General features: G+C 52.6%; 1 protein-coding gene across 1 annotated transcript; it reads right to left on the reverse strand.

Annotated features, from left to right (window-relative positions):
- Window positions 1-25,508, reverse strand: F8 (coagulation factor VIII; the record flags this gene model as incomplete). Its single annotated transcript, XM_082004295.1, has 26 exons — window positions 1-156; window positions 407-583; window positions 872-1,020; window positions 1,886-2,030; window positions 2,823-2,978; window positions 3,463-3,548; window positions 3,880-3,951; window positions 5,202-5,318; window positions 5,523-5,705; window positions 5,797-6,025; window positions 6,593-6,799; window positions 7,647-7,815; window positions 8,121-10,833; window positions 12,187-12,396; window positions 12,527-12,677; window positions 12,979-13,190; window positions 14,709-14,802; window positions 15,784-15,958; window positions 17,048-17,282; window positions 17,550-17,771; window positions 18,814-18,921; window positions 19,398-19,469; window positions 20,507-20,719; window positions 21,228-21,350; window positions 21,637-21,761; window positions 25,360-25,508. The coding sequence occupies 26 exons, from the start codon at window positions 25,506-25,508 to the stop codon at window positions 1-3; spliced, it is 6,648 nt and encodes a 2,215-aa protein (XP_081860421.1).
- Window positions 25,509-25,804: the final 296 nt, after the last annotated feature.

The following is a 25,804-nucleotide window of genomic DNA, read 5'->3' on the forward strand; positions in this document are numbered from 1 at the left end:
TCAGTACTCCTGCTGAGTGTCGCAGCCGAGGAGCTCTATCCGCAGGGCAATGTGGTTGTGCCACTGGCGGGGGTGTATCCTCACATAGCGGGCAAAGAGGGGGGGCTCCAGGGTATTCATCACTGTGCTGGTGTGGTCTTGGTTTGCCTTGAAAATCTGGAGAGGAGAGAGAAATCAGGGGTGTGTTCTTCTTTGCTGGTATAGGAGGTCATGGTAGGGAGCCCATGACTTGAGAACATGATCAACCCAGACAAGCACCACTTGGGAATGCTTTAGGGAGGAAAAAGCCCAGTCCAGCTCACTGGTCTTGCGAAAAACCCTGTGAGCATGTTTGCTGCCAAGGGCTGTGCTTGCTGCCCAGGACGGGGCCATGGGCTTCCTCTGGCCATGGAGCAGCTCTGCCTACCTTCTCCTTGCCGTCCTGCAGGACCAGGCTCCAGTGCACGCCGTTCTGGCTGCTGGAGACAGCAAACTCCTTCACAAACATGTGGGTGAAGACAGCTTTGGCACCTTGGGTTATGATTGCAGTCACCTTCTTGGTTACTTCAAAGTCCACCTGCAACCACTCACTGGGGCTGTTGCTCTGGGGAAGGACAGACTGCCTTCAACTCTTCAGCAGCAATGAGCAGCTGAAGCCAAGATAGCCCTGCACATAGTCCTGGGCTTCACCTGCCCTACCAGGCATCTGGTTGGAGCTGCTGGGTGCTAAATCAGTGTGGCAACTCTCCTGCCTGTGTGCAGGTGGCTTACATGGTGCATATGGCTGTACACACTCCCCACGCAGCCCTGACTAGGAGAGCTTGCAAGCACCCAGCCTGCCTGCTGGGATCCCACCTGCCTGCCCATGCCCCAGCCATCTGCCTGGGGCTACCTTTGGCCTCCATGCATTAGTCCTCCCCTGTAGGTTCAGACGGGCCTGGGAGGGTGACCAGCTGGAGAAGACATTGCTGCTGTAGGAGGATGCGGAGATGCGCTGGTCAGGGATCCCTCTGTTCTCCATTCCTAGGGGCATGGAGCAGCCTGGAAGAGAGCAGCAATGCTTGTCAGAGGAGGGAACAGACCCATCATGGAGGTGCCTTCTGGCTGCTCACTGCTCCGGCCACCCTCCATGCACTGTCCCTAGTTACAGGTTCTCCTGTGCCTTGCTGCAGTGTCATGGTCCCCGCACTGCTCAGGGCCCCTGTGTGCAGCATGGCTCTGGCTGGGGAGTACCAAACTACACCTGCCACCAGGCCCACCTTCTTTTCTCTCTGGAGATTTTATCTAGGAGGAATGTGAAGGAATTGTGCATCTGCCAGGCCATAAGGAGAACCTGTTTCCAGGGGAAGGACAAGAATACCTGGCAGGGAGACACCCTGCACAGGGTGTGATCAGGTGTGCGGGTGCACCCCAGGGTTGTGGCATGGGGCAACAGCACAGCCGCTGCTGCTTGTAGCTGCTGGAGGATCCACCCTGCTGGTCTGAGAAGCTAAAGAAAGGATCCCAGAGCACCATTTCCCCAGGTCACACTGGGGGCCAGAGCAGTCTCGCCTTGGAGTGGCAAAATCAGAGGAAAATATAGCATCTGGCTCTGCTTGTTCCCTTCTTCCCCAGACTGAGGCAGCAGCTCCCCGGCTATCAGCTTAGCTGCTGCTGGAGGTTTATGGTGGTTCAGGAAAAAGTGGTGGTGAGAACTGGCCCCGTGCTTTCCCTCTGGTATTGTTATCTCTGAGATCATAATGAGATCTTCCAGCTTTGTTCCCCCAACATCTCAGTGTTGGCTCCAGCCTCCTCCTTCCCTGTCCACAACTGCCTGGGAAGTCCTGAAACACGTGGAGCTGGTGCTCAGCACCCCACTGGTTCAAGGCTCCAGCTTTGGTGCTTGGTATCCAGAGGTGGGACGTACTGTTCAGATCGCAGCCGATGAGTTCCATGCGCAGTGTGGTCCGGATGCTGTAGTGAGTAGGGTTAATGCGGATGTACCGGGCTATGATCGGAGGGTTGAAGCGATTTTCTTTCACTCCGGTTGCATCCACATTTGCAAAGAACAGCTGTAGGGAAAGGGAGAAAAAAGATTGTTGTACCAGTAGAAAGAGAACTGGACAGGACAAGGATTAGTGGGGAGAAGAAAATTTCTGTCTGGCACTTCTGTATCTTATCACCATCCTTACAAGAGGACAGCAGCTCAGGGAAATGATTTGAGATGTGGTCCAAATCAGGGTGAACCACTGAGAAACAGGAGGAGGAGAAACTTAGGCTCCGTGCAAATGAACATGTTTTTATATTTTCACCAGAGGGGTGAAAAAGAAGAAAAAAAAGTCAGTCCTGGGACTTTTGAACCTGGGGAAAATTTTGGCCACAGCTGGTGTACATGATGGAGGCTTTTCTGGACACTTCTACTTGCGCTGGAATGGTCACCTTATGCATATCTAGGTTGCTTTTTTTCCTAATGAGTGGACATCCCCAAATCATCTGCATCTGCACAATGATGAAAGCCAGATTTGCCTTTGGGGTGAAAAAAGATATTCCGGCAAAATCTTATGCCTAGCTTTAAGTAACATGCAACATAACATTAACTGGTGGATCTCACAGCCACCTGGGATCATGGAAAGATATAGCTCAGTCAATTTAAAATGAGACAGATGGACACAGACAGCAAGTCCCTTGCAAATCTCTGATCTGCAATTCAGTTATCCTGGCAGTGAATGCTCACTGTTCTTGCCCTAATCAAATATCTCAGGGGTTCAGCAGATCTCTGCCTAGTGTACAGAGCTCCCTAGCCCTCATCACCCCAGGACACCCCATGCTGGGAAGACACTCTCCTCAAGACTGATTTGCCTTACCATCTGGGTGCTGGTGGCATTCCCCTTGTATTTCTTCCACCTTTGCCCATCAAGGCTGTAGAAGACAACAAACTGAGAGATGTAAAGGCTGGAGAACTTTTGTCGGGCCCCTTGGGTTTTTATGCCATGAATAATCATGAGATGCAAAAGATCCACCTGTGAATGAAAGTCAGGGATTCATTTCTGACGGAAAACCCAAGCCATGTTCAGGCAATGCACTGTAAACCTCTGGAACTCACTTCCTGGTGACATAACTGAGCACAGGTTACGAAACTGGTTAAAATAGTTGTTCATATGGGCACAAGTCAGCCAACAGCTGGGAGAAGGCAGGGGAGAGCTGTCTGGGGAGGTGAGCCATTCTCACTTGGCTTTTGGGGGATTTTTGCAAAATCTGATGCTGCAGCCAGACCATCAAGTGATTCCTCTGCTGCACGAAGGATGGATCTGGGGGTCAGGCCAACAGCAACTATGGCCAGACCAACAGCCATTAGGATCTCAGAGCTCCTCTCCTAGAGGGGAAGCAGGGGAAACAGCAGGATGTAGCTGGGGAGACACTGGCCATCTGTTCTGCACAGTGCATCAGCCAAGCATACCCTTGTAATGCCCCCAGCGGTGCCTCCAGCCACAAGGCACCTCTCACCTGGATCCACGCGTTGCTGTGGTCGGTGCTCCAAGCATTGATGGAGCCGGTGTTGTCCAGCCTGGCCAAGTAAGGAGCCCACTGCCCTGCAAGGAGAGCACACAGATATGAGGGTGCTGCTGGTCCCTGGCACTGCCCAGCCCAAGGCGGTGAGAAGTCCATCTGCAGGATAGGGCCTGAGGATGACCCTTGAGTTTAGCAGCCACGTACAGGGTGGCAGAGCACTGACACGATGGGCCAGACATGTGGGAAGGCATTTCGAGGTCCTGAGTGGGACGCTGACAAGGGCATGGATGGAGGAAGGACTCTGCGAGGGACTCGGTGTAGCAGAGCCTTGGGCAGGCAAGCAGATGAGTTGTGTTTGCTGAAGCTGCCCCAACCTCACCTGCCTTCCTTGCGGTGACAACCCCTACTCACCATACTGCCCCGACGCTGTGATCTGGGAGTCTGCAATGTGGCCTGAGGCCAGGCCAAGAGCGTTTCGGCAGTCTGCAGCCAAACAGGGAGAAGGAGGGTGAAAACCAGGGAGAGTCTGTTAGATAACAAGGCTTTTGAAGGAAAAGCCTAGGCTGGGTAGCAGCCTCCAGGCTCAGGGAGGTTGTCTCAAGCCTCCAGGAGCACCCAGGTTTGTTTGTCTCACACCACGCCGTGGGTTTCAGATGCCTCCATATCCATCCCTGAATTTTAGGGGTGCTGGAAGGTCTTGCTCCAGACCCTGATGTCAGCAACAGAGAGTTCCCAGTATCAGCCACAGCAGCCTCTTGCCAAACTCCTGTCCCTGAGTCCCTGACCTCTCATTCCCATGTCCTGATCTCCCAGCAATGCTGACAAGTGTCTCTTCTTTATACCCTTGTCTTGCTCCTGGGCCTTTTTGTTGCTAGGCAGCATCTTTTAAAAACAAATATCACATCGCTGAAGGAAAGTCTGCCTGACACTCCTGTCTCTGTGTGTCTCTCTTCTGGTCTGCTGAGCACAGGGCTGTTTGTCTTTTGTAATAACCATTATTATTAGTGACTTGTCACATCTTGGCATCTCTGCTGCATGGCAAATGCTTCTGGGGAAAATGTAAATTTGAAATCTTACGCAGAGTTTTAACTTATGGAAACATTTTCTGGCTGACATTTAATACTCCTTTAAGAAGAGGAGAGGGACTGTCACTGTGTGATAAAATACCACCCTCACGAACCACTTTGCCCAGTGTTTACTTATGGTGAGGCAGAAACATGTTGTTCTGGGGTGAACGGAGTTAGAGGTTTCCTGTGGATTTTGCAGTTGCTCTTGGGGCTGTTTCTATTAGAGAAACCCGTAGTCAGGCAGTGTCTCTCTCTGCCTCCTGCCATCGCCTCAGTTTACCTCTCGACATGTGATTAGGCAGCTGGGCACTGCACCTTCCCGACAGCATGGGCAGGCACCAGCATGTGCATGCAGTTGCTGAGGTAAGTGCATTTTACAGGAGGTCCAGGGACCCTCAGTTTTGGAAAACAAGAGCTCTGGGATCAAATACTTGCAGGCAAATGAAGCTGGTCTCCCAGCCTGCACCCCAGCCATGTCCCTGCCTCTGTGCTCTCTGCTGGGCTGTGTAGGGTGGCAAGGGCTGAAGCTGTGACTTTCTTTCAGAGTGAAAACCCAGAAGACCCCACTTGGTCCACCCCAGGGGAAACGCTGAGAGGCCTAGGGGAGGCAGCTCAAAAACATGGCCATGGCAGCAAGCAGGCCAGGTCACAAAGAGGGTCACTCACTCAGGTTGTACACGAGGAAGAGAGCACTCATCCCGGCTTGCTGGTGCTCTCCCACTTTGCATTCTACCCGCCAGATCCCAGCATGTGAGGGCCACATCTCCACGGTCCCAAAGACACCTGGCCGGGAATGAAGAGCAGAGCAGAGGGGAGTTACTGGCTGTAATGGGATGCCATAGTGTCCAGCGCTGTGCAAACACAGAGCCAGACCCTTCCAGATCTGTTCCCCCTCCTTGCTACCCCTCCACAGGCTTGGCACTTCTTAACGGGCATGGACGTGAAGCCCCAGCAGCTGGGGTGTGCACGGTGCCCACTGCATCTCACCAGGATAAAGGTTGTAGACTCCCATGCGATACTCCTGGCTAGTCCTGATGCTGAACAGCTGCCCGTGAAAGTGGACGGAGTGGATATCCTCAGTGCTGCCCATGTTCAGGAGGTGCCATCTGACCCGTTGCTGCTGAGCCATTACCAGCCCGGGCAGTGTGTCACTCACGTAGCCATTGATGGCTGGGGAAGGCAGTGATCAGGAGCGGCTCAAGGCTCCAGGGCTTTTCCATCCCAATATAGACTGCAGGATGGAAATGGCAAGGGTCCTCACCATGGAAGGAATTGTTTCTCTTAAAGTCAGGGTTGTCCTGCTGGATGTGACAGGGAGGGCGGCAGTTCCTCTCCATGTTCTCCAGGAAGTACCAGCTTTTGGTCTCATCAAAGATGGTGAAGAGCAGGGAGAACTCCTGCACAGCCAGCTGCCGCCTGAAAACGAAGCTCAGCACCCCACGGCGGCAAATGATCAGTGGCCCAATGAGGCCTGAATGCAGGTCCTTCTCCTGCCAGGAAGCCAGGAAAGAAGGGTTTGCCTCAGAGGGGGAGGCAGCACTGATACCTGCAAGCGGCACAGCAGCAAGGAAAGTGGTGGCCCTGTCTGCATCCCTGGCCTGGCTCCCACTTGTGCACAGGGCATGGCACGTGCAGGGCGGGAAGGACATGCTGGGTTCGCTGGGGGATCCCCACTCTGCCCCTAGCTAAGAAAGGCTGTGCAGCAAGTGCTTTCAAGAGAAGTGGTGTCTGCCTGTCCAACAGTCCCTACCCCACTAACACTGGAACCAAGGGGCCAAATTCAGCCAGATTTGGCAGACGGGTAGGGCACTGCAGAATGCTAGTTTCCTACAAGTCTCATAAGCTGGGGAAAACTGGAAAAACCCAATTAAGAGAAAGGAAGAGAAAAGAAAGCATCAGCACGCATTCATCACTGTATTAGACACCTGAGAATCTACATGGCCCCAGGCTGCTTTCAGCACAGCACCATGGGAAAAGCCTTGATCTCAGAGCCAGGATCCAGGCATGCTGCCCATCTCTCCTTCCTGGGATGCTCCATGGAGCAGGCTCTCACCTACCAGGTCCACATTGGAGAAGTAAGCCCAGGCCTTGCAGTCAAACTCCTGCGTGGTGGGTGCCATCTGGGGCACGACTTTCCATGAGTACTTCCGGAGCTCACCGGGCTGCACCACCTCTCCACCCTGCATTGTGCCCTGCGTCTCCTCATAGGCTTGCAGCGTGGAGTGGAAGGAGAAGGGCCGTGAGGCCAGGTTCTTGAACGTAACCTGCACCAGAGGAAAGGCAAAGCAAAGGGAGTGTGGGAGAAGGCTAAGTGCAGCACTGAGAGTGCCCTGGAACCTGGGGTTGGATCCAGCCCCCGGTGGGAAGGAGGCAGCCATGTTCCTGGTGCCCAGACCTCCAGCTGGGCCCAATGAAGTGGCTAACCCCTGCTGAACTACAAGCTATGGCTGTGCAGTGTGATGCCCAGTGGAAAGTGCATCCCGGTCACGTCAGCAGGATGAGGCCCTCTCCCTGCTCAATGGAGCAAAGTCAGCTACACTACTGTCTCTAGAGCCCAAAGGTGCTGAATCCATCCTGGTGAAGATTTCCGTGAAAACTGGGCAACTTCTCTAGGTATATGAGTCCTGAACCTGGTGAAGAGCCTTTCACCTCTTCCTTAGGTGGGTGCTGAAGGACCTTTGGTGGTGAGGGAAGCCCAAGCCTACCCTCACATAGAGCAACCCAAAGAAGCTGTACTGAACCCTGCTTAGCCCATTACCATTTTTACCATCCCTTTACCCAAAAGGCTCCCCGTGGAGCCCAGGAGCTGCTCGGGCTGTGCTGTTACAGGGGTTCGGTCTGTCTCAGGTCCAGGGCTTTGCATCTGAACACTCTGAGGTTCCTGCTGGCCCATTCCTCCAGCCACTGAGGTCCTTCTGGCTCTGCCTGCCAACCTGGCACCATCCATGTGCCACGCAGGGTGCCAATGGGGCAGCTCCTGCCCCCGAGCCCTGAAGGTGAACCCATGGGTACTGCAGAGCCTGCAGGCCCACCTCAGCACTCTCTCTGCCTGAGCATAGCCAGCAACAGGGGGTTTTCAGGTTTTATAGGAGGTGGGAACTTTCAATTCACCATGATGACATCTTCAACTTCTGCCCTGATGTACGGTCCAAGGATGCCCAAGTGCTCATCCAGCTCTCCTCGCAGCAGTGGCTGTGTGAAGGAATCGTCCATGTACTCTCGGAAAACCACCTTGCGGTACTGCCGGAAAGGCTTCCTCCTGCCGCTCCAGGGGTCCCTGCTGGGGTGAGGGCAGTTAAGCAAGTCAGGTGATACTGTCCCATAGGGAGGGAAGCCATGGAAGGGCTGCTGCAGGGCAGGGCTGATGCAGAGACTAGAGCATCCCTGACCCACTTGCAAGGATGCTCAAGGTTGATGGAATTACTCTCGGGTGGAGGGGATGTGCTGGGAGCATCCTTCCCCTTGGCTGCTTGGCTGGATCATACAGACATAGACCTGTGATCCTGCCTGCCAGGACATGCCAACTCATGCGTCAAGCCATGCCACGCAGTGCAGGAGGAATACATGAGGGAGAGTCACACTTACGTGGCTTTTAGGAAGTGCTGGGGTCTCTGGTTCCCATATTCCCACATCACCTCCACCGCTGCAATGAAGTATTGCCGTACCTCCCCCTGGAAGGAGCGTGGGTCATGCTCCTCTTCCCCATAGATGTCAAAATCCTCCATGGTCTGCTCTGTGTCACCATACTCATCATAGTCTGGCTTGTCAGCCTTTGGCCTCAAGGGGCTGGAATGGTTCCTGTTGTTCAGAGCCAGGTTCTCCTTATGTTCTGGGGCACGGTTCCTCTTCCCAGCTGTGCCTTTGCTTTCCCCATCCTCCTTGGACTCTCCTAGGCCCTGGCCCTCTCTATTTCTTGTTCCTCTGAGGACATCTTCCCCACTGAGCACCTGCGATCCATCTGGACTGGCTTGCACATATTTGGCTGTTTTTTTGGTAGTGCTGTGGTTGCGAGCAGGGCTGCTTGGAGATAGGGAATAGTTCTGTTTGGAGGCTGGTTTCACAGGGATTTCTTCTGGGCTTTGCCCAGATATGCTCTCAGGCATGTAGTCTTCCATGGCATTGGCCTTGAGCTGCTGAGGCTGAGGACTGAACAGACCCAGCTGCTCCACAGAGTTTGTCTCCTCCTCCATCCGGCTTCTCCCCTGAGCTTGCTCTCTCCCAGGAGCCTGCCAGACAGCACCTCTGCCTGGCTGCAGCTTGGCCAAAGCTGGGCTCTGCAAACCCCCAGCATATCCTGCTGCCCCCAGGGAGACTGGGTCCCAGTTTGAGGCCAGGTCTGCAGCCACAGCAGCAGCCTGCGTTTCTGAGCTTCTTGCTGCCATCGCTGCCTCGCTCCCCGGTGCTCCCCATCTGGGGAAGGAGCGTCCACTGCGCTGGGCCCCCTCACTGCTGCTCCATACACCCCCATCCGTGCTTGGCCTCCTCTCAGGCTGCATCTCATCAGCACTATCTCCAAGCAGAGCCTGTGGAGCATCCCTGCCTGGGTGTAGTCTCCCCTCAACTGTGTTTGATTTTTCTTCCAGGATTTGCTGGGCCACTATCACCTCAGGCAAAGTGTCGCTTGATACCAGGGACCTCTTTTTGAAGCGTGCGCTGCAAAAAGGGGAATGAGGTCCACACACCTTTGGGGCTTTCTTATTCACTGCTGTCTCAGGGGTCTGGCTGGATGGATCCTGCTCTGCTCTGTTACCCTCAGAGACAGTAACAGACCTGGTTTGTCGAGGGCTCCAGTTGGGGCCACTCATGGTCGGGGCTGGAGCTCTGTGTCTCAGAAACTGCTCAGGGCTGTTTAAGAAAGAATTTGGGAACAGCTCTGTGTCATTGGCCACAACGTTTGATTCAGGATAGGCGAGACTGTCCATCTCAGGCACTTCCTTAGTGGCTGTAACATCTTGAAACACTGCCTCCAAGATTAATTCATCCCTCTCTTCTGTCATTATATAGCTGGAAGGCTCAAGGTCATTGGTGTGTGCAAAGGTGTTTTCTAGAAGGCTTGTGCCTTTGGCAAGTTCACTGACTTCTTCTTCTGTGCCACTTTTTGCGGGCAAGAAGTTACTCTCCTCTTTGAGGATTTGTTCTTGTACAGGTTTGCTGGGTCCCAGGTCTGCAAAAGAAACATTTTTCCCTTCAAAAGATTCATAAAAGTCTTGTGAAACCACTTTGTGAGGCCTTTTTTCCAGCCTAGCATCTAGGTCATTTGAATAATTGCTTTCTCTGGTGTGAGTGTGAACGACAACATAAGTCCTGTTGTCTTCTGTCTCGTCTGAAGATGCAGAAGGATTGTCCAGTGTGGAGGAAGAGTTATGATCAGTACTTAAAGACAGTTCTGTATTGGTTGTCTCCTTTGACTCGTATAGATTTAAGTATATTTTATCAGCCCCTCTTTGCAACTTGTCCTCAGCACCCTGTGAAGACATGTCTTGAAGTCCCGGATTGTGCTCCAGGTCATTCTGGTGAAATGAGCTCCTGTTCTCTTGAAGAGGAGCTTTGCTAGCAGCATAAACAATTGAGTCCCACAAGCTTGTTGCGTGAGTAGCTGTCTTTTGAGGCTCTGCTTCCAGGATGTCTAATGTACCAGCAGACTGGGCCATCGTCTTTTTTACCGGCTCTTGAACCTCTGAGATTTTTGTCACTTTCTTTCCTGCCAGAGCATTTTCTGGAGCTGATGTGGCTTGGTGCAGCCATTGCTGATCTTCTTCTGAGCTCACAGTACCATGGACCCTTCCACTGACACTCGCCAGGTGTTCTCCAGGTGGGAGAGCTCCAAACCCTTCATCCTGGCTGATGATTTTTGATAATTCTTCTTCATCTTCCAGGAAGGATTCATAGGACACTGGCTCATAGTTTGTCTCTGGCAGGGAAGACATGGAAATATCAGGTGGATGTGGGATTGTTCCTAAAAGTGTTGATGTGCCATTGAAAGGGGGATCGGAAATCCTGCCATTGCTCAGGAGGGTCCCATGGCTGGGTTCTGTCAAGCACAATCTTATCTTCTCTGTCTCATTTCTGGAAGAGGTTACGTTGTTCAGTTGCTCATTCACACATGGCCTGTGCCATCTCTTTCTTTTAGAGAAGCCCCTGGGTTGGAAATCAAAGTTGACCTCCTCCTCCTCCTCCTCGAAGTCCACATAATCTTCCTCATCAAGGTAATTCTCATGCTGGCACTGCAAGACTGTGAACTTGGCACGCATCCCTCGGTCCCTGAAATCAGGATTCAGGCACCCCAGCGTCCAGATGCCTGTCTCAAGAGAAGACAAGAGGACACCATCAGCCCATCACAGTGGGAAATCAGAAGAGCTGCCATCCCCATGCTTCTCCCTTGCTAGGTGCAACCTAGATTTTCAGGCAGCCTCTGGTTCATGGTGGTGATTTCATGTTTTCATAATCCCTAGGATATCTTACAGCTGGACTCACAAGACATCAGGGTTGCTGGCAACATCAGAGCCAGTCCTGGCAAGCACCATCAGCAGGGCTGGTGTGTCCTGCCAGAGCTTAGTGAGCTGTGCACACCCACAAGGCCCCAGCGATAGCTTGGTGAGAACAGTTAATGCACTGAGAACTCACAGAGCCTCCAAGATTACTGCCAGCAGCAGAGTAATCACCATAATCCACCCCCAAAGACATGCTGGTGCTGTCAAATACACCTCTCTCCCAGACATAGTCGTCATGTCTCTCCCACTCAAGGAGAAAGAAATGAAAAGTCTGCCTCTTGCTCACATCCCCAGCCAACGCATTTGCTCCCCGCAGCGAGCGCCTCTTCTCCAGCCACCAAGAGTGGATGAGGAGGCGTGTAATAACCAGGCTCTGACACAGGAGAGAGCTGTCATCTGCTGCTGGCTGAGCTGCTTGCCTGCTTCAGATCAGCAGGAAAAAATCAGAGCTTAAACGGATGCAATGTTTGGCTGGGTTTTAGAAAGCTTCCTGGAGTATCCAGAAGCCCTGTCAGCTTGGCTCAGGGTGCAGCGCTCGTGACCGTCATATCAGTGTTTGCAATAACATAGTAAATCCCGTGTTTCCTCTGTAAGTGAGGAAATAGTTAATGGCATGGCTTTTGCAAATGCTAAGAAAAAAATACTGGGTGGGGGGAAATAAAACGGAACTCTGAAGCAAATCCTTCCTAGGTCTCCTCCATGGCAGCAATTTCTGTCCTTGCAAAGGTGTGGAGATGACTGGGATGCCGCGACCTGTGGCTGAACCCACAGCAGGGACAGCACTGCCACTCCCCTTGACCTCTGAGCTTGGAGCTAAGGGTGCAGATGCAAGGTCCACGGGGCTCATGTTGCTGCAACCAGCTTACTGGCTTGATGGCATGTGTGACATTATCACACCCTATTAATCAGTAAAATACAGTAATTCATCAGTAATAGTATTTACTAATTAATCAGTAAAATACAGTAATTTAATTTCTTTGATTTAAGCTTTGAAAGGATTTAATCATTGCCTCTCACTTTGCTGTTCCAGCAGATCGTGCATCCCTTTGCTCTCAGGGCTGCCAAAATGCTATCAGGTACCAGAGACCTGGCTGGAGGTGCTCACTTATCTCTGCTGTGATGCCAAGCCCATGGTTTATAGAAGAGCTCATGTTACAAACCTGGCTTTTCCAAACTCATGAAGACCGTTTCTCCAGAGAACGGGAAAAGAGTAAGCACGTCCTCAAAGACCATGTTGCGCTTGAATGTGTTTCCAGAAAAGAAGATGGAGAGGAAATCTGTTTGGGCTCCAACACTCAGTACGTACCAGTACACAACTTCATGCAGGCAGAGTTTTGGTTGGAGGTTGTCAAACACAAAGCCATTAATAGCTGGAAGAGAGCAGGGGTGAAACATTTCATCAGGACCTGATTCCCCCAGAGCTGTCGAGCTGCTGCATGTTCCCTGCTTGTTCCCTGTGTCTGCCAGGGCTTTGCAGGGAGCCCCTGGCTGAGCACTCACTGTGCATCACATTGGAGGCATAAAACTGGGGGTCCTGCGTATCTACATGAGCTGCATCAGTGCAGAACCGCCTGATGTTCTCCTCCAGGTACCAACTGCGGTTCTCATCGAAGACTGAAAACAGCACCAACCTCGTGTTGTCTGACATTATCTGGAAGGTGGAGAGGGAAGTGGTTATTCCTGGTCTGATCAGAGCACCCCCAGGACCCAGTGTAGCTGCCACGCCTTAGCCTGGGTGCACAGGGAACAGTTTACTGCTATTCACAGGAGTTATGGTCCAGGTATGGAGAGAAGGGAGCATGCAAGGGGGGATGGGGAAGGCAGGGCATTGGGACTGATGGTAGGGTTGAAGAGAACAGGACAGACAAATTTGATTTTACCCAAATATTTCACTCACCACAGTTATTCCATCCTTTCAGCCTGGCAGTTGAGGCAACAAAAGAAGGACTCACCTGATTTCCCCTCTGATCCATGGACTTCTTAAAGCAAATCAAGAGGGGTCCAATCAGGCCTGAGGCCATGTCTTGGACTGGGTTGATGGAGCTGTAGTAGAAACGGGTGAGGCAGCGGGGGTCTGCCTGTGTTGGCCCATCCTCAGTGGTGACCCTCCAGCTGTAGGTGAATGACTGGCCAGGGGCGACAGGAATGTCCTTCATGTCTTTATCTGGCAACACACAGCCCAAGGGCAGATCAGTCAGGTCTGGGCGGCTCCCTCTTTTTTAAAGAGCTCAGAAAGGAGCTTTCCTAACCACACTAGTTGAACAGAAAACTACTCAAACCCATGCGCACCCCAGGATGGCACACTGGCTGCTAGCATGCGCTTGCATGGAAAGTTGATCTGGACAAAACGAGCCTCTGGGACTGGGTGAGGATGGAGAGGCATACGCCTAATTTTGAAAGCCCTTGAAACTGCTGCAAACTGGAAAATTCGTCCAGTCTCATCTGTATCTGGGCTCTGGGCTGCCTAGAGGAGTTTGCAGATGAAGGTACAGAGCTGGGCCAGGCTGAAATGGGTGAAAAACAAAGCAAAGAAAGATTTTTAAGCAAATATAGATAGACCATGAGAAAAGCAAGAAGGAGATTGGGAAGGAATGGAAGGAAAACACAAGTGCATATAAACCCTCTGAGCATTCAGCAGGATCTTGCACTGACGTAGCCTTAGGAAAAGACCTTTCTCTGCTCCAAGTGCTCACCTGAGCCACTGTAAGAACATGGTTTGCAAAGCTCATGTGTTAGTCAGGGTAGGAGTAGCTCTTTTGATTTATATACTCATAACAATCATCAACCCTGTGGCTCCAGGATCATGACTTGCCCACTTACACACAGTTGAATCACTGGCCAAGCTGGTGAACCATGTCTGGCTGGGGGATGTTGGCAGAGGGGCAGGGACAGGGCTCCCAGCTCCCTTGTGTGGCTTGGCTCCTTTAGTCCTGCCAGCTTTGCCCTTTTGGCTCTCCTGAAGCAAAACCTTAGATTTAGATAGTAACAGGTCACAAAGCTGACCTAGCTTGCTGAACTCTTTACCAGCTGCTGTCCTGGTTCTGCCACTTCTGCTGCAGCAGAGGAGCTTTTCTCCAGCCTCTGCAATTGCTCCCATCATTGTGATGCACCCAAAAGGGCACAGAGGAGGAGTGGAGAGGGTTGGAGCATGATTTTGCCCTGGTGGGATGTGGGATGGCCTTGCACAAGTTGTGATCCTGGGAGCATGCTGGCAGGGGATGAAAGCAGTTCTGGAAAAGGGACCTGGTAACTCAACAGTCCCAGAGCAAAAACCATGAAGTTGCGAGAGGGAGAATCTAAATCATAATGAACACCCCACATTAAAGCAGGGCAGGGGGGACCCCAGGGAATCAGGACTGTAAGCAAACTGGCAAACACAGGCAGGAACCACCCTGCCTCATCAGAAAGTGGAGGCCTCCAGGATGGACCAAACAACGTGGTCCCAGCTCCTTGGCTGACAATGCCCCTTCTTCCAGCCATCATCCAAGCCTTCCTTAGACAGGGTTACATGGCACCAAGGAGGACATGAACCAAGAATCATCATCATCTCAGGATTGCAGGGCTCAGGCACTTGGATGGATGGGTTCAACAACCAGTCTTACCATGGGCTGCAGGAAGCACTCCTGGCCCAGAAGAATGGCTGTGACCAAGTGATGTCCCAAATTCTTGTGGCCTGCCTTACCTTGAGAAGGCTTCATGGTATAGTATGGCTTTACGCTAGTGAGGCCATGAGGGTAGATGTTGTACGGTCGGCTTGCCAGGTTCCTGAACACAATCTGAAATGAGGACAGCCAGCAAGAACATTTAATGCTTTCTGAATGTTGTGAGACCTCAAGGCTGCCCTCAGTGTCCTTGCAGGGAGGGAAACGCTGGGCAGCAGTGCTGTAGGATCAGCTACCTGCCCATGTCCAATGGGGAGGAACCTGGACATGTCTGGGACCATAAAGTAGGAGTCAAAATAGAAGAAACGACTGTTTATTTTTCTACCAATCTAAACTGCCCATCTTTCTGGGAAGTGCCCATTTTAGAGAGGGCATGAAAATACCATATTTATTAAAGGGAAAGTTTAATGTCTTTAGTCTTACTTTGCATATGAGACAGAAGAGGTCTGTCAATCCAGGAGGCGTCAGAGGACCAAGACATTAAGTCTGCACAGCGGTCAACAGCTTCAAAGTGCTCCCCACTTTACTGTACAGAGCCCTTCATTTATTTCTACAAAGAGCTCTGTCGGGGCTTTGCCACAGGTGTTACCTTCAGCTCCATGCTCACAACCGCACAGGGAACCCCAGGCAGGGAGCAGAAATGTGAAGCTCGTGGAAACCATCCCATTCCTCCTAGCAGCAAAGTCAAGTGGTCAGTAGAGGTACTTGGGAAGACACAAGAAACAGTTCCCCAATACTATGGTAAGAGTGCACAGGTGGAGAAGAGTGGAGGATGAAAGGACGTTCCTGCCTCAGAGGAACGTGCTGGGTGCTATTTGTCATAGAGTAATTCACACGATTCCTAAGACAGTGAAGTCAAATCAAGGGGACCGGGCTGCATCCTGTCCATCTCTGCTGACCTGACCAAGAGTATTTAGCTTCAGCTTTCAGTAACATCTGCCTTTCTGTTGAACTTTGGACATTACCAAACATGACAGGGCACCTCAAGGAGTTATGTCAGACCTTAGCCACAAACCAAGAGCTATTAGGAGGAACAGCATCAAGCTTTGAAATTTCCCCTTCCAGTCCCTCTTTGTGGAAAGCAATCTCTCTTACCTTAAACTGATCTCCAACCTCCCCCTTAATGACAGGCCCCAGAATTCCCTTGTCCAGTTGATCTGACACCTTGCGCTTCTTGAAGGTTGCATCCTCATACTCCACAAACATCACTTTCTTATACTTTGAACCGATCCGCTGAGGGCCAGCCTCCAGGAACAGGCTCGTGATGTTTCTGCAGGCAAGGCAGAGAGAGCAAAGAGCCACATGCAGGATGCTGTCAGAACCAAAGCAAGACCTTCTATTGACTACAGACCTACACAGCTGCCCAGGGACTACCAATGCACAGTGGGGACACCCATCCCTGCAATCATAATATGCTTCCTGGGGAATAATGTTTCAAGTCATTCAGTGTTTCTTTAATGGAGAAAGTCTCAACTAGGTTGCACGGTAGCAGCCTTGTGCTGACACTGACGTGTTTTGGAGGAAAGTGGTGACTGTAAGAGCTGAGACCATGGCAGGTTGTCCTGTGTCAGGGAACACCCCCAGTGTGCAGGCATAAGACAACAGAGCAGCTGCCTTTTCTTGATCACCCCAGGTCCTTCCCAGGAGCAGGGCCAGCCCCAAGCTGGAGAGGACACCTCCTCTGGCTTACCCTGTGAGGGACTGCAGGTGGGGATTTCTGCCCTGCACGCCTTGCTCCAGCAGCCGCTGGCTGGACTCCCCATCTGGGGCAGAACTCGGTGACGCCACTACCAAGCCAGCCCCAGCCCACACAGCCTGTGTCAGCAGACACTGTGACATTGGGATTGGCGACAAGCGTCACCGCCAGGCAGTGCTGACTAAGGTACTTCTGCTGAGATATCGCACTTACATCGCATCTCTCTCCAGGAAGTGGGGCAGCAGCAGGGGCTAATTGCCTCTGCCATCTACAGCAGACCTTCCCAGACAGTGCAAGGAGACCCACACTCTGGGGCTGCAGGCACGTGTCCTGGCTGTGCAGGGCCTCCTGGCTGGAGGGTGAGAAGGGTCACCAGGTCTGCTTAGAAGGGGCTGACCCCGGAGACCTGGGCAACAGAGAAGCAAATGCCCTGGAGACAAATGCCTCCACAGGGCATGTGGTAAAATGGATCAAAGCCAGGTCCTGACTTCCCATGGCCTCCCCAAGACCATCCTTGTCCTACATCCATACTGTTAGCATTAATAAGGAAGAACAAAACTCTCTAGGTTGGGCAGAAGGCAAATAAATTTATGGGGAAAAGTGGAAGAGCTGGCAGGACTGCCTCGAGGAGCAGCCTCATGGGCACACATGCCCAAATCTCACCTGTCCAGAGACACTGGCTTCTCAGGAGCATAATCCCAGTCCATTTCCTCAGCTGCGATGTAGTGAGTCCAGGTCACAGGTATCTCTTTGGCGAAAGAGCGCACTTGGATCACATGATAAGTTTCCTCATCTTCTTCAGGGTAATCCATGTCCTCTGGCTCATCCGACAGCTTCCCCATCTTCATCAGGCGCTCCTCCAGACATTCCTCCACCTTCACAAAGGCCTCCATGCCAGCTGCATTCAGACAAGCCAGGCAGAAAGGGTCACGTTTACATGCCAGCACAAGCGCGCACTCCCCCAGGTTCTGCTTGGGAGATGTCCTCCCCATCAAATGGGCCATCACATGGGTCAACATATGCCACCCTGGTCACAGGCCAGAGTGCACATGGATATAACACTACAGAGCAGGCAGGGCCTTGGAGCTGCAGCACTGCACAGAACCCTGAGTCCGGGCCATCCCTTGAACCTCTTTTCCCCCGAGCTCTTACAGAATAAAGTTACCTTGCTGATGGGACAGTATCTGGCAGAACATCCGAAACCAGCCAGCTGTTCCTGGCATGGTCTGGGCTGTGAGATATGTGGCAGGGGAGATTTCTAGGCTGCTGAGACGGTGGCTTCTCACTAGGAATGTGTGGGCTTCAAAGAAGATGGAGTGGACTTCTGGCCCAGTGCCCAACCCGATCACATGCCAGTGGACCTGCTTCTTGAGGCACAGTGTGAGACCTGCCAGGAGAGAAGGAAAGCACTCAGGAGTCAGCAATGTGTCCATCTCTTGTCCCCGCTCTTGGTGTCATGGACTCAGAGCCTGACAAGTGCTGAGTACAGTACCCTGCCCTGCAAGTTGGAGAAGTTGCATGTGAACATGGACTGCCTGAGCAAAACAGAGGCACAGGCCACATCATCCCCCTGAGGTAAGACTAGATTTACAGAGTGAGGGACTTTGGTAGGGTCTTTGGGAGGCCTGTTGATGGGAGCTCACAGCAGGTTGCAGTGGCAAAAGAGGTAGATGTGCTCCTTGATTCTATAAATAGAGGAATCATTTATCTGATCACAACACTGGCAAGCCTGATACTAAACACCTCATCTGGGGCAGGGCTCCAGCATGTCCTCAGCAGTAGTTGAAATACCCCAAAAAGGCCAGAGAGAGGTCACTAGGATTATTTGAAGGCTGGAGAAAATTCCTCCTTTGGAGAGACTCAAAGAGCTCAGTGTGCTTAGGAAGTGGGAGAGGACTTGATTGCACTGTAAAAATATTTTCCTGTGGATAAATTAGTGTGTGCTGAAGGGCTCTGTAATCTAGCAGGGAAGTGAATAACAAGAACAAGTTTCTGGAAGCTAAAGCCAAACAAAGTCAAATGCAGAGTCAAGCAGTTGTTTTTGGCACTGAGTGTGATAGGTGACTGGAACAGATCCCAAGAGTCCTGGAGGAGACAGGATGGAGGCTCCATCCTGAGGCCCTCAGCTCTCCATTGCCACCTCTCCATCAGGCACCTCTCAGGCTAGGTCCCGCAGCCAGACAGGGGGTTGCTGGGTGGCAGTGGATACCTTCTCAAGGGGAAACCCACTGGCAGATCAAGGAGTTGCGATGTGATAGTCCCTCTGGGGATAACACAACCTAACAAACAGATCCATCACCTGGAAACTCCTCTTGATGTCCCTTCTCACATCCTTTCACAAGTTACCCTGAGTTTACAGACCTGGCTTCACCCCTGCTCCTAGCACCTCCCATCCCCTCCATCCCTGTCCCTGGCACACTAATACTCACCAGGCAGTGAGCCATTGATGTAGCCATTGATGGTGTGCAGCTCTGTCCTGTTGTGAGGCAGGGGCTGAGGAGCTGCCGAGTAGCCGGGCTCAGAGTACCAGCTTTTGCCTGTGGAGAGAAGATGATACAGTCAGCTTTCAGTTGAGAGCATTTCAAAGAAAAAGGAAACCTTCCCACTGGGGTGAAACAGTATGAAAGCCAAAATCCACGGAAGTCTCCAGGGAAGTCAGATGCATGGTGCCTGTCGGAAATCCACAGCAGACCTGGCCATGGCTCTGTGTGAATGTGGTGCTGACCATTGCACGTGACAGGGCATTACTCGCCTGCAGCTTTAGCCTGTGTGATGGAAAGAAGGCCAGGGCATGGGATGGGAGAGCTGGGGGGCTGCAAGCTCCCTGCACCTGGGGCACAGACGAAGGAGTGGCAGTACTGCACCAGGAGCCCATTAGTTGAGGGGGCTGTACAAGGCTGAAATCCTTGGGAGGCAGCATGGGAGCTGAGCAGCTGCACTCACACCATGGCCACAGCACGCACTGCAGACCAGGCTGAATTCAGTGTCCAATATTGGTCAACGCTGTAGTTACCTTCATCAAACACTGCAAAGAGCATCACAAACTCTTGCTGCATGTCCTGGTTCCCATCGCTTGCCAGCGTCCCTGCAAAATGCCATGAGATAGATCTCTTTAAAGTTCAGCAAGCACCATGTCCGTCTCCCCAGAGAATTCCCTTTGTGCCTTCCAAGAATTGGTAAATCAGATCCAGTCTGTAGATTGCTTTTGTCATGTCTCATGACTGGTACAGCCCTGTTTTCAGCCTTGCAGTCCCCAAAAGCCCATGGTTGAGAGGCAGCTGCCCCCAGAAGGCATCAAAAGGTCAGTTTGTGCTGCCTTCCCCTCACAGGCTCTCAGGATCCACTTAGTCACCTGTAAGAGCCCATTTTATCTATCCCCCTCATCAGCACCATCATCTGCCCTCATCATCTAGACTTCCCTCCATCAGTGGAGAAACTGCTCCTGGTGAGTCACTGGAGCGTGCAGACAGTTCCCTGGGAGGAGGTGACTCATGCCCATTCTTCTCCAGTGACTACAGAGGGGTCTGGACAAATACCTCCAGGACATGGCTCAACCAGGGGTGACCAATCCCACCCCAGGTACCCTTCTTGCACTCAGCAAGTATTAAGAGTCAGGATTTCATCACCTCCATGTTTACCAAAGGAAGGAGAGTAGGCACACGTACTGTGGACCAGGCAGTGCTCCAGGTGTCCTGCCTCTCTCCTGCCTGACCCTTAACCCTTGCTGACAAAAACTTCCCTCTAGTTCTTCTGACAAAACCCTGTTTGACAAAGCACCCTAGCTGACACTCAATGATTATAGCTTGGTGAAGTTCTGAAGGAAAGACAAACATTTATGCCTCCATAGCATGGATAAGTAAGGTTCAGATGCAAGATAGAAGATTTCATCTGTGGTCTGAAATCTTGCAAAGGAAAGAAGCAACGAATTTCTCTCCAGGAGGTAAGTCCAAAGTGTGTTTAGCTCTTGCACTGGGAAGGGACTCTTTGAGGAAAGGGCCAAATCCCACAAGTACTGTTGTTGACCACAGCTTATGGACTCCATTGTCATGTTCAGCCTCTGGAAGGCGTCTTTGATTTTCTGCTTTTCAGTTCATGATTGCATGTGACCTGTGCTGTCCTTACCAGGTCGGCACACGAGCAGGGCTCCGATCAAACCGGAGTTGATGTCCTTCACGCTATCGGTGTTGGAGGAGTAGGAGTGAGTCAGGCATGATGAGTCGCCATCTGTCGGGCCTTGGTTTTGCTGGATTTCCCAGATGTATGTGTGTGTCTTCCCTGGATCCACCTTGTCACCCTCCTTCTCTGACTGGCTGGTTTCATCCTCATACTTTGCACCTAAAGCCAAAAGAACAGCCAGATGTCACTGAGGGTTCATCTGCAACACACCGTGGCTACAGAAATGCCTCTTCCCCCGACCCAGAGCACAGCCTCTCTCCACCCCAGCCCCTGGGGCCAGCCCGACTCCCACCGGCAATGGCTGGTCTCAGGGCAGTGAGCAAAACTGTGCCAGAGACTCACTTGTTGGGCTGTGCACTCATGTCACCTGCCATGATGCTGGAGGGCACAGTCTTCCAGGACCTAAGCATCCAACTTCGGGTTCAACCTATGTATTACCTCGATAACTGATAGGGGTTTGCTCTGGGCTGTTTGCTCATCCCAGCTCATTTCTGCGCTGGACATGATCTTGCTGTTCCCTTGGGCTAAGCCATCTCTGTGACCATCTGTCCTCGTAGAGGGGTGTCAATAGCAGGATAAGGGAGTATGTGCTCCCTCCTGGCAGGCAGGCAGCAGAGCAGGAGGTGCTGCGCAAGGGCTTGCAGCACCTGGCTATTGCCTGACTCACCCTCCGACGCCTTCCAGTAGGACACCCCAACGGCGTGGAGGTTGTACGGGCGGGAGGCCAGGTTCTTAAAGGTGATGACCACCATGTCATAGACTTCTGCTCGGATGGTGGGGCCCAGGAGACCTGAAGGGGGGAAGACAACAGAGTCAGGCAGCTCACACCCAGCGTTGGGCCCCAAAGGGTCTGGGCTTTCCACCTGCACAATTAGCGGTTGTCCCTCACATAGCATAGCAGTATTAACTGCTCCAGTGTAAGCAAGGCTCCCTGCAACCCCAGCAGTTCTGCCATACTGGGACTCTACCCAGGTGCTGTTCCATTCCTAACCAAGGAGCTGCCAACACCCAACTCAGGATGAGTTTGGCCACCGTCAAGGAGAGCTAGGGCTCACCACGCTGCGGGTGCTTCTTACCCATCCACGCTGGCTTGGGCTTGGGCTGTGTGAACGAGGCATCAGGGTACTCCACAAACACGGCCTTCCTGTACCGCGGAGGGACACCAGGTGTGGGGGGCCGTGGGCCTGGGTGCCCTGACACGCTGCAGGAGGAAGGGAAAGCCAAGGCTGATTGCGCAGCCCCGTCCACGGATGGGCAGCAGCCATTCTCTTCCTCCCTTCCCAGCCAACTTGCCTGTGCCATGCCAGCACCGGGGATTGCTCAGCTCATTGTGTACTTTTGGTTTCCTGACAACCCCCAGGTGTGCTTGGAAACGTTTTGGTCAGCTCATGGATGACAACGTGGCAGTGATTAATATCACGGTGTTAGTCATGATGGAAGAAGACACAGGGCAGGAGGCACAGCGCAGTACCCAGCTGCAGCCCAGAGTGGGCACAGCCGCAGGCGTCACTGCCAGCCTCCTGCCTGGTGCCTTGCTCAGCTTCGTGCTTCCCCACCAGCAGAGACCCGGGGCACTGGGAGCGCTGCGATAGCAGTGCCATGGTGGCCTCTGCCCCGCAGCCACTCCCCATCCCATCTCCAGCACCTTCAGGTGTGGCAGACACATCACATCACATAAAATCTTGAGCATCCTTCCCAGCACCACACAGGAAAGAGACTGTGTCGGGCTACATGGCAGGTCGTGGCAGTTTGCTCTGTGGTCTGAGCAACATCCCCACATTTGTTTCTTTTCTGACCAAACTGGGATTTACAGCCAGTCCCCAAAAAACTACTCCTTGCAGCAGGAGGATAAAGGAGCCTTGAATGTATTTCACACCCCACTTATCTCTGCTGGCCACTTTCTATCTGTAAGTGACTTAACAAATTCATTTTCCAGAAGGAATCCAGCATATTTATCAGGATAACAAAGCCATTAATTTCTCCAGGGATTTTAGGGGCTGGCTTATCAGCCTTGGGACTGGTTTCCAGTAACCAGATAGACTGCTTCCAGCCTTGTTTTGTTTGGAACAAAAGCCAGGTGGTATTTTTTTCCCTCTGAAGAAGTAGGGAGGATTGCTCTCTCTCTCTGACTAAGCCTTCATTCAAGCAGCAGTTCCCTTCCCTCAAGAGGAAGAGGAAGGAGCCAGAGTGACTCAAATTTAGGAAAGGGCAATGCACTCTTGCCCCCACACTACTGTCTGGAAGCCACCTGCAGCTGAATGATGCTATGAGGAGACGGGGGTTCACCCTCCCCGGAGGCAGAGCAGGACAGGCACCTACGAAAAACCCATGCACTCCCAGCTCCTGCCTTTCCCACCACGGCTCTAACCCTGCGTACAGGCTGGCAGGAAGCCTCCAGCAGACGTGGCCCCAGTGAGCAGGGCTACTGCATTCAGCTGACTTTGACCATGAGAGCCATTATCATTCCTGGCTTGATAGCAGCAGGGTCTGGGCGAAGCTTTGCTCGCCAGGGTGACCCCACGCTGGGAAGCTGCAGTGCTGTGGAGTCTCTGGCACTAGGCTGTCCACTGTCGGGAAGCTGTGCCTTAATCTCTAACTTGCAGAAAGCCTAACTTTGAAAATACATCCGTGAGATATGAGGGTCTGGTACTGATAATTCTGCAGTAAAGAAGGCAGAAATCCTCTAGAGACAGGGATATTGCTGGCACGCAGGGCCATGGCTGTGAGGTGACTTGGTGACACCAGGGCTCGGCACCAGGTTCCAGCTGGCACAGCAGAGCCTGACAGCCTTTGCAGGGGACAAGCAGGCAGAGTTCGGTGCAGGGACATCTGGTCCAAGTGTTTCTGGCCAGTCCTTTGCACTTGGGATCCCTGTGGACTTCCTACCCCAAGGGTGGCTGAAGCTGAGACAGGGAGATAAGTTTCTGGCGCCTTCGATCAGCATTGTTAGCTGCACTATCTGTTCATCTGTCAGAGCCCGGAGATGGCCAAGGTAAACAACCTGCACTGCTGGAGCACTCAAACATGGGCTGCTGCTACGTGGCCGCCAGCTCTGAGCCGGAGGTGAGATCCCTGGGGCCGTCACACGATGTGCTGCTCCCGGCTCCAACCCTGCCAGTAGGGTTGTGTTTGGGAGGAAGAGAAGCTGAAATCATGGAGAAGGCGTAAGCAGTCCTGGCCTGGTGTCCTGTAGCCCATTCATTTGGCAAAGCTTTCTACAAACATGCCAGAGGAAACCACTAGATACATACAGGGGTTTTGGAGGTTCTGCCTGGAGGTGCATCCTTGGGGGCTGCCCTGAGATGCTGATACCAATAAGGGAGAACAGGTGGAGCAGAAGACACCCCATGCACAGCTGAGGCTGCAGGGCCAGGGAAAAGGCACTGTCACCCAGCTGGGAACAGCCATGCCGAGCAAGCCCTGGTTCCCACCATGCCTCCCCCGGGAGCCATGCTGCCCAAGCATGCCCTGCCTCTCTGGAGTGGAGCAGGCCACCAAGTCCCTCTGAGAAAGCCAAAGTTATATCTCCTCATTTTAGAGAAGGACAAGTGACCTCAGACTGCCTGCCAGTGCCTGGCTTGTCCCCAGGGCAGCGCCAGGTCCCTGAGTCACTCCCGGGTCAGAAACAGTGCATGAGTGCATCATTAAAGCCAGTGCCAAAATGGAAACCCACAGGGTTGAATTAGCAGCAGGAGTGACCTCACCTTCACTGTAGCCTAAAGGATCCGAGTGCAACATTAGCAGGAGCAGGGCAGGGGGGAATTACCAAAATGGGGGGTGCTGGATGCAATTTTCCTACTGAAGTAACCAAAGGGGGGAAAAAAGAACGTAGCTCTGACACAGTGACTATGGCAGCTAGTCAGGCTGACCTGGCCCATCAGCAGAGCCTGGCTCCAGTGCCTGACCACAGCTCCTCACTGCTCAAGTGTGGGTCTGAGATGGGGCTGTGGGCTGACATCGCCCCAGTACAGAGCCTGGGGAAGGGGATGTGACAGCAGGACAGAGGGAAGGAGTACGGCTTGATCCACAGGGGATGTAGCCATCCAGCTCCCCCGTGCTGAGCTCAGAACAGCCCATTCACAGCCGTGTGTGTCCAAGCCAGCTGTGTCTCCAGACAACGCTGTCCTGATGCCTGAGCAATGCAACTGCCACTTTTCCTTCCTACTCCAAAGTGTTTGGGCAAAGCCACCGTGCCTTCCTCCCTCTTGTCATTGTGTACAAACATCATTCTTTGCCCAAACACTAAAAACTATTTTCATTCCCTAAAGGAAAGTTTCAGCCCCAGCAACGTAATGTGCACAAAGATACAAATAACTAAAGCTGGGTTTTACAACGGGCTGAGACAGGCTTTGCTGCTCTGAGTCATGTCGGGGGGCACAGCCAAGCTCCCTCTGCAGCCCCCAGGCAGGGAGGCACAGGACCCCATCTCCGCTCACATCTCCCCAAAGCTCCCAGGATGCAGAGAGGAACAGAAAGCACAAGGCTGGAGAACCAGCTCTTGGCTCCGAGCACAGATTTTAAAGGGTCACAGGCAAACAGCATCAAAGATAAAGCAGTGCAGAGCAGGTCTGCATCTCTCTGCAGATCTACTCCACCAGTGCACTATCAGGGGTTGCACTTAGTGACTCCTCATTGCACAGAAACATCCATACCCATCTGCACCAGCAGCTCAGTGTACCCACCCTGCCAGGTTGCCCCCATGCGCCTTCCTGCCTGGACCCAAGCTCCCAGTGCTGTGCATGCTAGGGTGGGAGAACACCCACAGCAGGGTGCCGGAATTGCAATAGAAAGAGCTTTACCCTGCCGGCGCTTGCAGCATGGAGAGCAGGTCACTGTGTATATAGTCCCAGGTGGTTTCCACTGCGCCAATGTAGTATCTTCTGACTTTGCCGATGCCCTCCTCAACCAGGCAGAGGAGCAGGAGGCCACGCAGGGCTCCCACCAGCATCATGCTCGCCAGCTGGGAACTGCTGTGGCTTCAGGAGGAAAAGTGAAAAGGAAGGAATGAGAAATGAAAGAGGAGAGAAAAGCCTTTATCTTCTCATCCAGCTGTTGTAATCCACAGGAGACAATGATTTAAAGCCAGCACCCACAGGCTCAGTCAGAGCGCTGGAGAGTTTCTCAAAGACATCAGGAGAGGAATTGCTCGAGCAGGTTAGTGCAAAGAGAAGCGTGTGAGCGATGGCCTCTCCCTCTCTTCCTCTGGGGTGGCAGTGACAGGAGGAGAGGAAAAAACAAAAGGAA

Source organism: Phaethon aethereus, assembly GCF_964289735.1.
Source record: "Phaethon aethereus genome assembly, chromosome: 10".
Taxonomy (NCBI): Eukaryota; Metazoa; Chordata; class Aves; order Phaethontiformes; family Phaethontidae; genus Phaethon; species Phaethon aethereus.